This window comes from Trypanosoma rangeli (assembly GCF_003719475.1).
Source record: "Trypanosoma rangeli strain AM80 chromosome Unknown Tra_15.4_contig_00270, whole genome shotgun sequence".
Taxonomy (NCBI): Eukaryota; Euglenozoa; class Kinetoplastea; order Trypanosomatida; family Trypanosomatidae; genus Trypanosoma; species Trypanosoma rangeli.
In genome coordinates, this window is record NW_021706012.1 from 1 (window position 1) to 14,368 (window position 14,368).

The 14,368-nt window shown below is 49.8% G+C and overlaps 6 protein-coding genes across 6 annotated transcripts, besides 11 other annotated features; all 6 read right to left on the reverse strand.

Annotated features, from left to right (window-relative positions):
- Window positions 1-18: a microsatellite.
- A 2-nt stretch (window positions 19-20) lies between these two features.
- Window positions 21-53: a sequence feature (G-rich).
- Window positions 54-199: 146 nt separating this feature from the next.
- On the reverse strand, window positions 200-3,562 carry TraAM80_06955 (putative adaptor complex protein (AP) 3 delta subunit 1; the record flags this gene model as incomplete). The annotated part of the gene is made up of 1 exon (XM_029383776.1): window positions 200-3,562. The coding sequence occupies one exon, from the start codon at window positions 3,560-3,562 to the stop codon at window positions 200-202; it is 3,363 nt and encodes a 1,120-aa protein (XP_029236403.1).
- A 664-nt stretch (window positions 3,563-4,226) lies between these two features.
- Window positions 4,227-7,088, reverse strand: TraAM80_06956 (putative ATP-dependent DEAD/H RNA helicase; the record flags this gene model as incomplete). The annotated part of the gene is made up of 1 exon (XM_029383777.1): window positions 4,227-7,088. One exon carries the CDS (start codon window positions 7,086-7,088, stop codon window positions 4,227-4,229), a length of 2,862 nt encoding a protein of 953 aa, XP_029236404.1.
- Window positions 7,089-7,416: 328 nt separating this feature from the next.
- Window positions 7,417-7,440: a microsatellite.
- Window positions 7,441-7,594: 154 nt separating this feature from the next.
- Window positions 7,595-9,403, reverse strand: TraAM80_06957 (thyroid hormone receptor interactor 4; the record flags this gene model as incomplete). The annotated part of the gene is made up of 1 exon (XM_029383778.1): window positions 7,595-9,403. The coding sequence occupies one exon, from the start codon at window positions 9,401-9,403 to the stop codon at window positions 7,595-7,597; it is 1,809 nt and encodes a 602-aa protein (XP_029236405.1).
- Window positions 9,404-9,565: 162 nt separating this feature from the next.
- Window positions 9,566-9,594: a sequence feature (A-rich).
- Window positions 9,595-9,618: a microsatellite.
- A 287-nt stretch (window positions 9,619-9,905) lies between these two features.
- TraAM80_06958 (phosphoglycerate mutase protein) lies at window positions 9,906-10,463 on the reverse strand (the record flags this gene model as incomplete). Its single annotated transcript, XM_029383779.1, has 1 exon — window positions 9,906-10,463. One exon carries the CDS (start codon window positions 10,461-10,463, stop codon window positions 9,906-9,908), a length of 558 nt encoding a protein of 185 aa, XP_029236406.1.
- A 225-nt stretch (window positions 10,464-10,688) lies between these two features.
- Window positions 10,689-10,705: a microsatellite.
- A 405-nt stretch (window positions 10,706-11,110) lies between these two features.
- Window positions 11,111-11,130: a microsatellite.
- A 514-nt stretch (window positions 11,131-11,644) lies between these two features.
- TraAM80_06959 (uncharacterized protein) lies at window positions 11,645-12,475 on the reverse strand (the record flags this gene model as incomplete). The annotated part of the gene is made up of 1 exon (XM_029383780.1): window positions 11,645-12,475. The coding sequence occupies one exon, from the start codon at window positions 12,473-12,475 to the stop codon at window positions 11,645-11,647; it is 831 nt and encodes a 276-aa protein (XP_029236407.1).
- An 86-nt stretch (window positions 12,476-12,561) lies between these two features.
- Window positions 12,562-12,605: a sequence feature (A-rich).
- Window positions 12,606-12,652: 47 nt separating this feature from the next.
- Window positions 12,653-12,677: a microsatellite.
- Window positions 12,678-12,984: 307 nt separating this feature from the next.
- Window positions 12,985-13,014: a microsatellite.
- A 730-nt stretch (window positions 13,015-13,744) lies between these two features.
- Window positions 13,745-13,783: a microsatellite.
- A 134-nt stretch (window positions 13,784-13,917) lies between these two features.
- TraAM80_06960 (putative vesicle-associated membrane protein) lies at window positions 13,918-14,343 on the reverse strand (the record flags this gene model as incomplete). The annotated part of the gene is made up of 1 exon (XM_029383781.1): window positions 13,918-14,343. One exon carries the CDS (start codon window positions 14,341-14,343, stop codon window positions 13,918-13,920), a length of 426 nt encoding a protein of 141 aa, XP_029236408.1.
- Window positions 14,344-14,368: the final 25 nt, after the last annotated feature.

The following is a 14,368-nucleotide window of genomic DNA, read 5'->3' on the forward strand; positions in this document are numbered from 1 at the left end:
TATATATATATATATATAGTGTGTGTGTGGTGGTGGGGGNGGGGGGGGGGCTGTGTACTCAATGTCCCTATCTATACTGTCATGCGGAAAGGCGTGCACTCAAAAACAAAAACACAAAAAAGGCTGAGTGGGTGATACAATTGACTTAGGTAAACCAAGTGAAGGAATACAAAAAAAAATCCCTACACACTCACACATGTTAAGAAGCCTCCAGCATCATGCGTGAGGCAATCTCCTGCACCAACGACTCTGCCAAACATGTCTGATGGGCCTTCACCGCGATACTTACCCCCTTCCTACCTTCCTCCACCGTTTCCTCGCGCAGAAGCACGGCGACGTGTGCGTTCTCCACCGTCGACTTCCGTGCATGCAGCACACCATGAAATGATGCGATATCCCTGAATACTTCAACGGTTCTCAGCCTCAGTTTCGGCAGTATCAGAGGCAGTGCGAGTGGCACACGACTCAAATTGACATCAACAAGTCCGGTGACCAGCGGCGCCGCCACAAGGAACTTCCCAAGGATTGTCTCTCTGAATTCCGTGGGTGTGATGTCCTTTGGCACCTTCGCAAAATAGGGATAACATAGAGGTAGCTGTAGCGTGGCAGCCACTGGCTTCTTGCCTCGCGTGTACGTCAGATTCAAGGTGAGGGGTTTGACAAGAGAGGCCGGGAGCTGCGAAAGAAATCTAACACCCAGCTTCCTACGTACGGCCGTAGATCCCTTCACGCGCTCTGCGACACACACACCTACGCAGCTGCTCTCTCCACTCTCTTCCACCACCTCCTCCTGCTTCTGGTTGGGGTCCCCACTCTTGTTATTCTTCTTGTCACCACAGTTTCGATTATTATTGGTCGTGTTGTTGTTGTTTGCATCGTTGGCGTCACGTAACTCCAACCGCACGCCCTGCTGCGTAAAGTTATCTTCATCATACTGAATGCAAAGCCTGAGGTTATACGTGCTGCTGCTACTTGCCAAGTTAGACACCTCCACATCGAGCGCAAGCAAGATGCCTTCCTTACGAACATGGCACGAGTCTACATATGCTGTGACACGCAAGTACCGTTCTTCTAATAGCACAATAGGGTCAAACACGGCGGCCGCCGCTGCTGCTTGTAGATCTTCTTTTTCACCTACTGCAGAGGCACGAAGCTGTAGTAGTTGCGTGTAAGGTATTGTCTCTGGAAGTTTCTCATCGACCGTAAGAGCCCGCGTGACATCAACATTGCGAAATTTTTTGGTGGCCTCATCCTCCTCTATTTCTTCCTTGGGTCGTCGTGTGGAAGCCGCTGCGACATAATTTGACGGACGTGAAAGCTCACGGTTTATGGAATGAGTCTTGTGTGGCAGGTGTGAACTGACGCTGTGGGACTGCGGGGATGCCGCCGTGACAGTCTCCACTTGCACATCCGTCGGCAACTCCTCCCGCGTGCGTGTCATACCTTTGATGTAAAACGCTGCCACCTCGCCATGTTTTTCCTTCTCTTGCTGCCGCTGGCGTTTCGCTGCGCCGGAACCCAAAAATCCAAGCTCATCGTCCTCATTGTCCGTGTTGCCCCCATCATCACTATCGGACAGGCGCAGCAGCTGTGGGAGGGGGGAGCAGAAGGGCTCGTCAAGGTCAAGATCCTCAGGCGGCACCACCGCATCCTGCGCCCCCACGGCAACAGATAACAGCTCCTCCACGTAGAGGCTTGGACCGACATCCGGGTTCGTGAGGACGTGGTAGAAAACCAATTGGGCCCGCTCCTGTACATCCGGGTAAATGCTATGACGAAATAGCTGTAGTCCAGTACACTCCTCAGGCTTCGTGTCCTCGTCACCGTCGTCATTTTCCTTTTCTTTTACGTGTTGTGCGAGAATTACCGTGAGTAATTCGGCATCGGTCACAGGATCATCTGGTAAGCTTAATTCTTCCTCCCCGTGTGACAACGCAAGATGACGCGGACATGGCTGATGAGTATACGCTGCTATTTTTCCCACCGCGGTGATACACGCCACCTGTGCCTCAGGGTGCATCGCACTAATGTGATTACTTAAAAGTCGCTCGCATGTCAATCGCTTATCGCGTAGCCAATATGGATACTCCCCGCAGAGGAAGGCGGCTGCCTTGATAATCTCCCACTGTGTTGAGCGCGTGGCGTCACAGTTAAGCAGAGTTGAATTACAGAGCAGTTCACTGATGGATTGAACACCAAACTGCCGCACCGCGTTCACCCGCGCCAGCACCGTCACAAGCTCACGCTGCACGAGAGCACCATGCTTATAGCAGGTTAGATTCATGAGACTGATGTCAAGCAAAACACCAAAGTACCATTCAAAGTCTTGCAACAGACTATAGTCATTGATCTGAGCAACCTCAATAACGGTGGCAATAACGCGGTTTGACCAGTCCTCATCCGGCGGAGAACGCACACGCCGCTCCATCATGCTATTGATAGTAGACACAATGTTCTTCTTCGTCACCAACCCTTGCAAAAGTTCAAGCGCCTTGCGGCGGATGGTGACATCCATGTCATCAAGACACGCAAGAATAACATCCCGTTGATCACTGAGAAGCTTCGGATTCTCACGCATCATACGAGACATGGCGTCAAGTCCCATGTACTTTAAGTTTTGATCTGCATCCTCCACAAACAGTTTCATTTTCTCTGCTGCCAGTTTCGTCAAGGACGCCACTTTGCTCATGCCATTGGCTACAGCAAAAATGCATTCGTATTGAACCGACTTCGCTCCTGTTGCATGAATGAGATTGGTTATTGGCTCCACGAGCTTCTTCCCCAGACGAGGCTCGAGTGGAGCAAAGTAGCCAAAAACCTTTACAATTTTAATCAACGTCCAGTTGCTGTGCACGGTGGACAACATCGAAAAAAATGGAACAGCAAGCCCAATAAAATTGGCTGGATTGCGGCGGGCCAGTTCGCACAGGATGCATACAACAGCCCCACGCACGGAAGGGTCGTTATCGCAACGTTCGCTGTGATCATCCAGTTTTTCCTTCAGTTGTGGGTACGTTGGCCTCAGTGCGTCGGGGTACTCAAAGAATACACGATATAAACTAAGCACCGCCTTCTTGCGGACGTAGTTGCGTGGATGATTCAGCAGATTTACAACGTCAACGACAAGGTCCCTCGCAAGGTCTCTCGTACAGAGAGAGGAGATGCAATAAAGTGCAAATCCCACTTCGTACTGATTCGCACTTGCAAGGTCGCGCTTCAATAAGGCTGTAAGGAGCGGCAAAACGTCTGTCTTTGGGGTAAAGGTGATGCAAGCCGCCATATATCCAATGCGCTTGTTAGCAAACAATCTATCAGCCATTACCTCAATAATGTTAAATGCGCCGTAGGCCGCGGAGTAGCCAAGCATGGAAAAATACACCGCCTTCAGCACCGCCGTAACCTTCACGCTCTGCACCGTAGAGGAAATCTCCTTTCGCGTCTCTGCGATGCATTGCTCAATCACATCCGCCTCGCTCTTGGAGGCTGAGCGCAGCTTCCGCACCACCTCTGCCAGGGAGTTCTGAAATAGAATCTGACTCGCCACCCGTGTCGCCTCTGCCATCGCAGGTCCGCAGCGGCAATGTACTGACAGTAGCCGTACCAGGCAGGGATCAGAAAAATAAAGCTAATAACCAACCGTTATAAGGGCAACAGACTTGACTGCGGCAACAGTAAAACGACACAGAAGTGATCAAATGAAAACAAGTGACACGCCAACAGGCACCAAAAGACAAAAACAAAAACGACACGAGAAACGACCCACCTTAGATAAGCAGATACATCCACACACACTTAGGGAGTCAGACAGAGACGGAGAATCACACCGCAAGTGACGAGAGAAGTGTGTTCAGGCGCAAAAGCAGTAGACGTCATCCAGCAAAGGACAAGAAAAAAAAAAGCGTCGAGTGTAGCCAACCCACACCATACCATCAGCAGCTTGCAAAGAAACATAAAGAAAGCGAAGCGATGCAAAGAACGTAACAATAAAACAAAAAAAACACACAAACAATTATTTATATTGCATCCAACAGGGCGTAGACAACAACAATAACATCAAACAAGCGACATTCAAATATTGTAAAGAAATTGCCCACACGCTCACCTACGCGTTCCCTCTTTGGTTGCTAATCTGTACTCACTCTTCTCCATCACATCACATTTTTTTTTCTTTTTGGTGGGGAGACCGAGAGTTTATCATTCCCTTCCCACCCTGTTTGGCTTTCTCTCTACAACTGAGCCCCGAGAGAGGACGCCTTCTGCTGAATTCGGCTATGCGCCTCAGCCTGGATATCGTGCAGTTTCTTCACTGCATCACGCACAGACTCCACCGTCTTTCCTATGAGCAGCAGGTATAGTGGCCGCACACCCTCGCGCAGGCGGTGGGAGTGTTTGTACTTGCGATCGAAAAACACACCTTTGCGGACAATCGTCGTTCCTGTGTCCTCCTGCACAGAACGCAATAAGGCCGCGCTCTGCATCCGGAGCCGAACACGCTCGGGAAGGTCGTTGATGGGGTACTCGGCCTCGAAACGGGCACAGGTAGAGGAAGGATCTACAACAGAGTCTGTTGTCTTCCGCGCGTATGCGAGTGCGGAGGCAACACGTTCCTGTTGCTCTTTTAGATGCTGAGAGGAAAGCGTCAGCTGGCCAGCGCCCCTGTGAAGTGTGAGGGCCGTGGATCCCACTTCACCGCCACCGCCGCCATTTCGCGTACCATCTTCATGTACTGCAACAATTTCGATATCGCCATCTCTTCCATCTTCATCGCTGTCAGATAAATCTGAATCTGTGCAGGAGCTAGCTGATAAGTACTCTTCAAGCCCTGCCGCCCGTGCTGCCGCCTTGAACTGCTCCTTCTGACCACGATCCGTAAAGCGCAGCTTTTTTGCCTTCATGTAACCCCGGTAAAAACCAGTGTTGTGCTGCACAATGCCTTCCTTACGTTTCTCCCGTAACTTTGCCGCAATTTCATATAACTCCTCCGGCACCTGCTGTTGGGCACGTTCAAGGCCCTCACAGAGGTCCACGGATAGGTCATCATCCTTCCCGCGCATAAAAAAGCTTACCGCCTTACCCTTCTTCCCAGCACGACCGGTGCGGCCTATGCGATGCACATAAGCCTCGTAGTGGTCTGGGAGGGTGTAGTTAATCACGAGCTCCAAGTAGGGAATGTCAAGGCCCCGTTCCGCCACCCCTGTTGCAATAAGAATAAACTGATTGTCTGGGGCAAAGTGCTCCAAGGCAAACTCACGGTCCAGTGGATCCATCCCACTATAAAGAATGGCAAGACGCCTTTGATAGCCACATGCAGAGAGACGTGCAAAAAGCTCATCACATTCTTCCTTCCGTTGAGCAAAGATAACAGTGAGGTGCTGCCCATTGCCACCCTCGTCGCCGAGAATTTGCAGCAACTTCAAAAATTTCTTATCCTCTGTGCGATTTGCCTCCTCCACCTCATACACTTCTTCGTCAAAGAAAAAGAAGCGCTGCTCGACATTTGAAGCCGGAGAAGGTTTGCCCCCCACTGTAATCTCCACTGGATCTTGCAGGTGGCGTATGACAATTTTCCTTAGTTCCTTAGGCATGGTTGCGCTAATAAGCGCGATTTGTCGGTCGGGACGAATATTCCTTAAAAAGGCCTCCACGTGTTCCATGAAGCCACTGTCGAACATGCGGTCCGCCTCATCAATCACAACAAACGATACACGTCTCAACGAAACTGCGCCTCCTCCATTAACAGTAAGAAGATCCAAAAGTCGACCTGGGGTGCACACCATGACTTCACATCCTGTTCGGCATTGTTTTATGTTCTCTGCAAGAGGCGTTAAACCGTACGCAGACACGAGTCTCAGCTTGGCAGCCACACAAAGTTTTCCTGCCAGTTGAACAATTTGCACAGCCAATTCACGTGTTGGTACAAGAATAAGACCAATAGGGCCCTCACCCTTTCCACATGGCTCTTGCCCGACACAATGACGAATCAGCGGCAGAAGGTAGGCGAGTGTCTTCCCAGAGCCTGTTTTAGCGGTGACGAGCAAGTCACGACCGCCCATCAAGGCTGCAGAACCGAGAGACTGCACAGCAAATGGCTGCTCAAACCCTTCCTGCACAAGCACCTCAAGAACGGAATCTGGCAGGCCAGAACCATTCCAAGTACGCATCGGACGCGGTGGGTTGCGTCCACGCACTTTTGCCCCATCCAACTCCTTTAATAACCGTTTTAACTCATCCGCACCAAGGTTCTTGACGTCTGGAGAGGCAATGTAAAACTCCTTGCGAATGTGCGGATATTGCACCGTGTTGTGGTCTACGTACTGCAACTTACGCAGACGCCTCACATCCTCAGGAGGAGGTGGCGGAAGCTTGGCTGACACAAGCTCTGATATGAGGTCGTGTGACTCATCGGTTGCACTCACAACTGTGAGCGTGGTTGGCATCACAGGTTTCATCAACTCCTCCTTCAGGTGCTGCAAGGCGTGTGCAGGTGTTACATCACTGACGGTTGGGGCTGCACCATCAACTCGCTTTGCCGCACTGGTGGCCTGGACGTGTGCAAGTAGCCGCTCGCGGAAGTCCGTAATATTCTTGTCATTGTCACTGCCGTCTGTTTCGCCCTCGCTTAGCGTGGACGCGGATCCTCCAAACGGATCATCACTGGAGTCCTCGTCGCTGAAAACGACATTTTCATCTACACGTAGTGCCATGCCAGTAGAAGCCTTTTGATGGCCCTGCAACACCTGTGCGTTGCCCCCGTGTTTATTATGGGCATCCCCACCTTTGTCATCGCCGTCATCATCGTAGTCGCTGCTGCTATCTATGCCGGAACGCCGTTGCTCCAACAACGATACCTCCTTATCCCGAGTCTCCAACAGAGCTTTGCGCTCCGCGAGAAGCTCTTCCCATGTAGCGGCGGCCGCCTTAGGTTTGGCGTCGTCGCCGCCGTTACTGTTACTGTCACTACCCTTCTTGTTTAGGCTTATATGTGTCTTCTTTCCGCTTGTGTCCCTCCTATAACCGCGGGAAGAATAGAAAAGCGAATCAGAGGAGCTGGTGCTGCTCCCACTGCCCTCCCTCTCACGCTTGCTCATAACTCCCCCTCGCGCCCTCCCGCAACAAACTCAATCCTCACACTCTTTCTCGTTCTGTATGTGTTGTATGCATTCGGGTGGGTGGAAGTGGACACACGCACGTGCGCGCACACAAAAAGCATGGAACGAATTGCCAGGAGGGGGGTGCACACACAAAACAAGCCAAAAGCGGAAAAACCCAACATAAAAAGAGAAAATAAACGAAGAAGAGCGGTACGTTGAGAATAGTAAAAGACAGGCACACTGCCCACGATAGTTGAAACAGAAGCATGAACAATACGTCGAGCACCAGTCAAATACGTGGTACATGAACTCAAAGCGGAAAAAGACAAAAAAACAACAACAACAAAACGAGGGGCAGCTCAAGAGATGTAAAGCCTATAGAACACCGCCTATGTGTCATTTCTTCTGGTCGTGGAGACACCTGTAGAAGAGGGTTCTGGACGAGAAGCAAAGATAGCCACAACCAGAAGAAAAAGAGGGGCAACGCCTCAAGTGCCCCTCTCTCACATAATCTCTAAAAGTTGCTTTCGCGCGGCCGTGTGCACCTTGTGTTCCAAGCGAAACAACTTGTGATCACCATTCATGGGCAGCGGAAACGGCAATGCCTTAGCTTCCGTGCAGATAAAAGTAAAGGGTGACTCCTCTTGCCGTTGTTCCTCGGTAAACATCTGTTTGTACGCCTCACTGTCGACACACTCCACGAGGTAGACGTAGCCAAGCAACACGCGTGTGGGATAATGTTTTGGGAAGCGTTGCGTAGGTGTCATGAACTTTGAGTAGTGTCTCTCCACTTCTTCAATGTCGTGCGGCTGTGCGGAGGCCGCGTGTATCCAAAGGCGGCCCCTATAATCGGTGGGCCACACCCGTCCCTCGTGGACTTTGATGCCAGCGACAAGTAGTCCTGCCCATGGCTGATGCATAGAGAGACAGATACCGTCATCATTCATGCGCATCGCGGGTAGCGGTGTGACGCGGTCGACCACACCGGTTGGTTGTGTTGCCCCCAAGGCGTCCTCTTCCGTCGCTGCCGCATCTGTTTCCTCTATGGTCGCTTTTTCCCCATTATTACCAATACACACCACAGCAAGGCCGTCGGACTCAGCCTGAACAACTTCATCTACTCTTTCCCTATGTGCTTCCCGGAATAAGTGAGCGTCCTCTTCATAATAATCCTGTTGCACGCGACGCGACAGCTCCACCACACGGCGTACTGCTGGTTTTTTCTCAGGAGTCCCCTCAGGGTTTATGACGGCGGTGCTACGTGGCGCGGAGGACGTGTCGACGCGGCCATCCAAACTGTACCATATCTTTTGCATGAGAAAAGGAAGCGGCAACGCGCGTGTCTCCTCCACAGCAACCTCGTCTTCGTCGTCGTCGTTATCGTCTTTGCCTTCAGCATCATTCGTAGACGCCGCAGAAGAGGCACCACTACTCTGCGCCACCTCTGGAGCTTCTGGGCACCCCAGAGAGACGTTCTGGTTCATGACATCCAAGTGCACCCTATACGCCCCTCTAGCGCGGTGCATTGCGGCTACTCTACGACGGCGTTCTGCAAGTGCCTCGTCCTCGTCTGCCTTTTGGCGCTCCTTTGGTGACATCCACGCATGCTTTGGGGACAGAAATACAGCCGTCTGGTCGTCAATCACCTTTGTGCGTTTGGCGCGTGTCTCTGCGTAGTGCAAAAGTTCATCCAGCTTCATCACGGCTGCCTCGTAACTTTCCTGATTTTTTTCCAGCGCGGCAGCACCTATCAGGCCCTCCTGAACCTTAATTTCATACGCCACACAAGTGGAGGGGTTCAACCCGCAGGTGTAGCACGTCTCATCGGACTCCTGTTCACATATGATACGTCCACAGTTGGCACAGTTCCCACGGAGCTCATGTTTTGTGGCAAAGCAACCACATTCACAGAAGCCCGGTTGTAACGCCGCCGCTGCACTTTTATTTGCCACCTTCGACAATGCTGTGCTTCTCCTCTTCACGCCCTTCTTACTTGCCATTGTCAGCTGCCGTCCGCTGCTGTTCTTTCCACCGGCGCTCCCCCCAGTAGGCACAGTCGTCGCAGATGCCGCAGGAATGTCATCAAAGGGAGGGCCGTGGTCAACACGCCGCTTCGTCACCTCCGCTGCCACGGTCTCCCCGACCATCAGCGTCTGGCACCAGTCAAACAATTCCCGCCTCGAGTCACATGTCGCCAGCGTGTTTGCCATGTTATCCAACTCTGCCCCGACGAGGCCGAGAAAGTTGTTGTCCTCAATCTCCTTCTTGATGTAGCGGACTAGCTCCGCCTTGCGCGTCTCCGCACGAGTCATAGTAGAAGGCTGCTCCCATCGTTTGGGTGGCATCAATAGTGCGTCAGGCACCCGCCACTTTCCTCACAAAGCAGCAGGCAAGAAACCCAGAAAAATGAAAAACAACAATCACAATTGCTAACGCACGCAGGCAAAGAAGCCACCTTTCACCTCGACATGTTTAAAACCAAAACCGATGGAAAGAAGACAGAAAAAACAAAAACAACAACAACAACTGATGAGCAAATTCCACAAACAAGAAAGAGAATAAGGTAACACAAAGGACATTCAAGGAAGGCCCACAGGTGCAGACACACACAGTTAGTAAGTGAGAGTAAGGAAAAGAGATATGGACAGAAGTACAAAAAAAAAAAAAAATATCAAGTTAGCACAGACTACCAAGATTCATCCCTCTCCCCCATGCATATGCATTGCACCCATGTATGCGTTTATGTATGTATAAAGGTCACACTTCAACACATCGTAAAGACGGCATGCTGATGCATTCCCACTTTTTATTCTTTTACGTCTCCAGAACATCTGTATTGGCAAAATATGATAACATAAGCCCCTCACGCCACGGTATGTTTTTCCTTACCGCCTGCAGCATCTTGCCAATGTCCCCATGGCACACAAGCAACACACGCTTTCCAGTGAAGGCGTCATCCACACGCCGTAACACACTGGCGGCACGGCTATAGCATTCTTCAAACGGTTCCGCCCCATCGACGGAAAGAAAATACAAGACATTTTCCCCTTCCAAGACATTCTCCCCAGCGTACGTTTTGATTTGATCAGTGGGTTTTCCTGTCAGCACACCAAATTCACGCTCCACGAGTTCATTGTCTATTTCTACCTTAACAGAAAGAGCTTCACCAATTATGCGGGCAGTCTCATTCGCCCGCTGCAGGGGTGATGCCAGAATGACGTCATACGTTGTTCCGCTTTCCTTTATTCTCCGCGCCAACGCAGTCGCCTGCGCCCGGCCCAGCTGCGTCAGCGGGCGATCGCGTCGACCATTCAGAATTCCCTCAAAATTGTCTTCGTCTTGGCCGTGTCTGCAGATATGCACGACGGCCATGAAGCCGATAGAATGGGAAAACCAAGAACCACCTTTTTAATGAAACAAAAAAAAATAATAAATAGAGTGTTTTAAAAAACACAAAAAGCAAGTACCAAAACCACACAATCAAGGAGAGGCATAATCCATTTTTTATTCACACGCTTATTGTACCGGGTCACATTTATGAGGGAGGGGGGATCATGAGTGAAACTGCAATATGCCCAGAAACTCCGCAACGGTAGCTATATATATATATATATCCATCTCCTTGCATGTTATGACGGAAACAAGCAAGGATATCTTGGGTCGGTCTATACGAGTAGCGTCACAGCAACACATTAAAAGTTCGCTCCTCGGCGAAAATGACCCGAATACCGTCCCATGCAGAGCCCTTCCCCATTGACTGCAGGAATCACAAACATGTCTACAAAGAAAAAAAAAGGTCACACCCTCTCCCTTCCCTTTTCTGTTTCCTTCCTTTTCCGTATTTAGCCTTCTCTCTTGCTAGTGCGTATCCTCCTCTGAGCTCCCACCCGACACAATGGAGCCAACAATACCCAGGAGAGAAACACAAGCATAGAATAGAAGGAAGAGGCAAAAAAACAAAAAAAACACCAAGAAGACCATACATGAAAGTGTGTGAAGACACACGCACACAGGGATGAAGAGAGAGAGAGAGAGAGAGTTATATCTACTTCGTAGGAATGAAGCAGCGAAGGGAGTGCGCGGAGTCGAGAGCCCGCATCGCGAAAATAATGTGGGCACCGTTGGAACAGGGACTTCTGAGCCTTCCTCCGCAGTTCTGTCACGCAAAGTGGGGAATAAATAACAGCTACATCATAAGTAGAAACACAAAGAACAACTTCCCAACAGCAATAACGACAAAACAACAACAACAGATAACACAATAAGAGAAAAAAAAACACAAACAAAAAGAAGTGCACTTACACACGCGCAACAACAAGAAAGCAAAGCAAAACAAAAGGGATATGAGCACACAAAACCAGCAGGAACACACCGCAAAAAGAAAGAAAACCAAAAGAGAATGAAATAATTTTAAAGGAAATCAACTGTTTTTTTTTTTCTGTCACTGTTGTTGTTGCCTCGCACCGTTTAAGTTGTGGGTAAAGTAGGAGGCGACAGGGCACTGCCCATGGTACTTCCCCCACACGGAAGAGCAAAAGACACCGCATCTACCGCTACCCATCTTCCATGTCCTCCCCCTTTGCCGTCGCTATCTCCTGCCACTCGGCCCAAGAAAGTAGTACATGAAGCGCACTTGGCTCGTGGTCTTCCAAGAGCGACTCGTTCACTTCGCGGGCAATCTTGCATGGGGACGGTACTGACCACTCCGTTGTGTCGGCACCCGTAATAACAGCTAAAGTGTTAATATAAATTCGATGTGCCATCGCTGCATCGGAGAGACCAGCAACTAGCGGGCCCACCCCCTCACACAGAAAGAGTAGCGCAGCTGAGGGTTGTTTCCTTGCACGCTTGATAGCCTCCATTGCCAACAATTTCACTATAAAAACGCTTCCTTGAGGAAGTAGCGCGGCAGCCTCTTCGTACCGCCCATTTAGACATAACAACTGCAGATGCTTACGCTTCTTCATTGACTCCAGTACAGTCTCCGCACCAACACAATCAACGGCATTCTCATGAACGGTGTAAATCATGCCGCTATTTTTGCGGTTTCCGTTACCGAGGTTCTTTTCATCCTCGTGTGACGCGTCCCCGTTGTGTAGCTCCTCCTGCTTAACGTAATTCCCCTTACTTTTTCGTTTGACACGGCACCCTGCTGCCGCCTTTGTTCCTATTGCCGGTGCTGTTTTTGTTTTTGCCACCCTTGTCTCAGTCATCGTCTGCAGTTCTCTCAGCTCCTCATTTAGAGTTTGGAGAGACTCCACAAATCCCTGTTTGATAAAGTACGACTGCAAGATGGAGGCAAGAACAGTTTCCTCATCGTAGCCGCGGTCACATATCACCGCCTCCTCCACTAAGTTCCAGCCAACATTCTCGTACGACCCCATATTTTATTGTATTTTTCCTCTGCTCTTCCCCTCCGCACCGTGTTATGGCGCCTCGCCAATCACCCACCTCCGCTCCCACAGGGTGAACAACGGCACAGCAAAGAAAGAAAAACAAAGACAAAAACAAAGAACCTAAACCTACACACCTCTCGTTGCCGGACCGTAAGAAACTAGATATGTGTGTGTGTGTGTGTATGTAGTGCAGTGACACCTTGAACTAAGCGCACCTCGCTGTGACATAGCGGGGAAGGTGGTGCCCACAGTCAGACCATCGCACAATAGAAGGCAATGCAAAAAAAAAAAGGGAGAGAAGGGATAAAACACTGAGACGCACCTGAAGCACAAATACAAGTCCAAAGGAAGGAAACAAAACGAAAGTAAAGAAGCAGAGTGCAACGCCATTCACACACCTTTTTTCCCACTTCAAACCCCTCTTTTCTGCTCGCGCGAGCAACAAGCTGCAAAAAAAAAAATCTTACACTCAAAAAGCAGAAAAGAGCAACACAAATTATACATATATATATATAATATATTATATACCCTTTTTCTTTGGGATTCAACTGGCATATTTCTTCTTTTTTTCCATTTCTTCTTTCCTTCTCACGTCTTTTTTTTTCCCCTCACAACTTGCAGCTGTTGTATTCTGCAGACAGGGGACTCATTTGATTTGTTTTCCCTTGTTTATATGGAGTTTCGTCGCAATGGTGGTGCCCAGCCGCTCTGGTCTCCGTTAGCCCTCTATATATACACACCTGCTTGTCGTACACACTCGTATGCAGATGGGAAAAGAGAGAAAGTGAAAAGTGAGCGGGACACGTGCAAATACACAAGTGTACGCATGAAAGTAAGAGTGTGTATGGGAGAGGCGCACAAACATGTGCCTCTCACACAGATGTTGCCATCTCTCATTGTGTGTTTCCCGCTCGCCTGCCAATGAGTGAAGATCGCCAAAGCGAGAGAAAAAAACAGATACGCAGACATAATCTGAAATTGGAGGAAAAAACGGCAGCAACAACAATACACTTCCTCACCGCAACTTTGCGCAAACGAAAAGAACGCCAAAAGTTTGAAAAACGAGGAAATATATATATATATGTGTGTGTGTGTGGGAGGGGAGGGGAGGGGGAAACAGACACACAGAGGCGCAACATTAACACGAACGCAGAGTGGCACACCCAGAAAACAAAAAATGCTTCAGTTCCTCTGTTGGTCCGTCGCTTACTTTCATCATTCGTTCCTTGCTTGTTTGTTTTCTCGGTTTATTTTTCGTCCCCCCCCCTTCCCTTCTCTTCCCCTTCCCCTGGCTTCTTTTTGTTTTTGTTTTTGTTTTAAATAATTCCGCTCAAACAATTTGCTCCTTGGCCATGACGCCGTCCCACTCGTCCTTTGACAGCAGCCACACGAACAACAACATCAAAAAAAATAATAATAATAATGCTGCGTCACTTGCAATTTGAAAAATTGGGCTTGCAGGCAATAATGACAATAATAAGAATAACGATGCCCACCACGCCGGCAATCATAAGCGTCAATTTGAGGTTCTTCAGACACATGTTCCGCTTCAACTGCGTCGAACGCTGCTTAAATTGTTCTGCCTGGTCCGCTAGCGTGTTTGACTTCTCGTGCAAAGTGTCAATGCGGTCACCGCGGGCAAGCACCTTATCCATGTTATCCATCATGACGTCTACTACTTGGTTGATGTCGTCATTCAGCGCCGTAATCTTATCGTTCTGAGGGTTGTTGTAGAAATCCATCTTCTGCTGCAGGAGCTTCTTGCCGTTGCGGAGCTCCGTACCGGGTGGGCCCACGTTCCCGCGCACAAGTGGCTCAACAGCCTCAAGAAACGCAAACACCGTTCGCATGCGCATCTCATTCGTCGTCACGCACGCCACG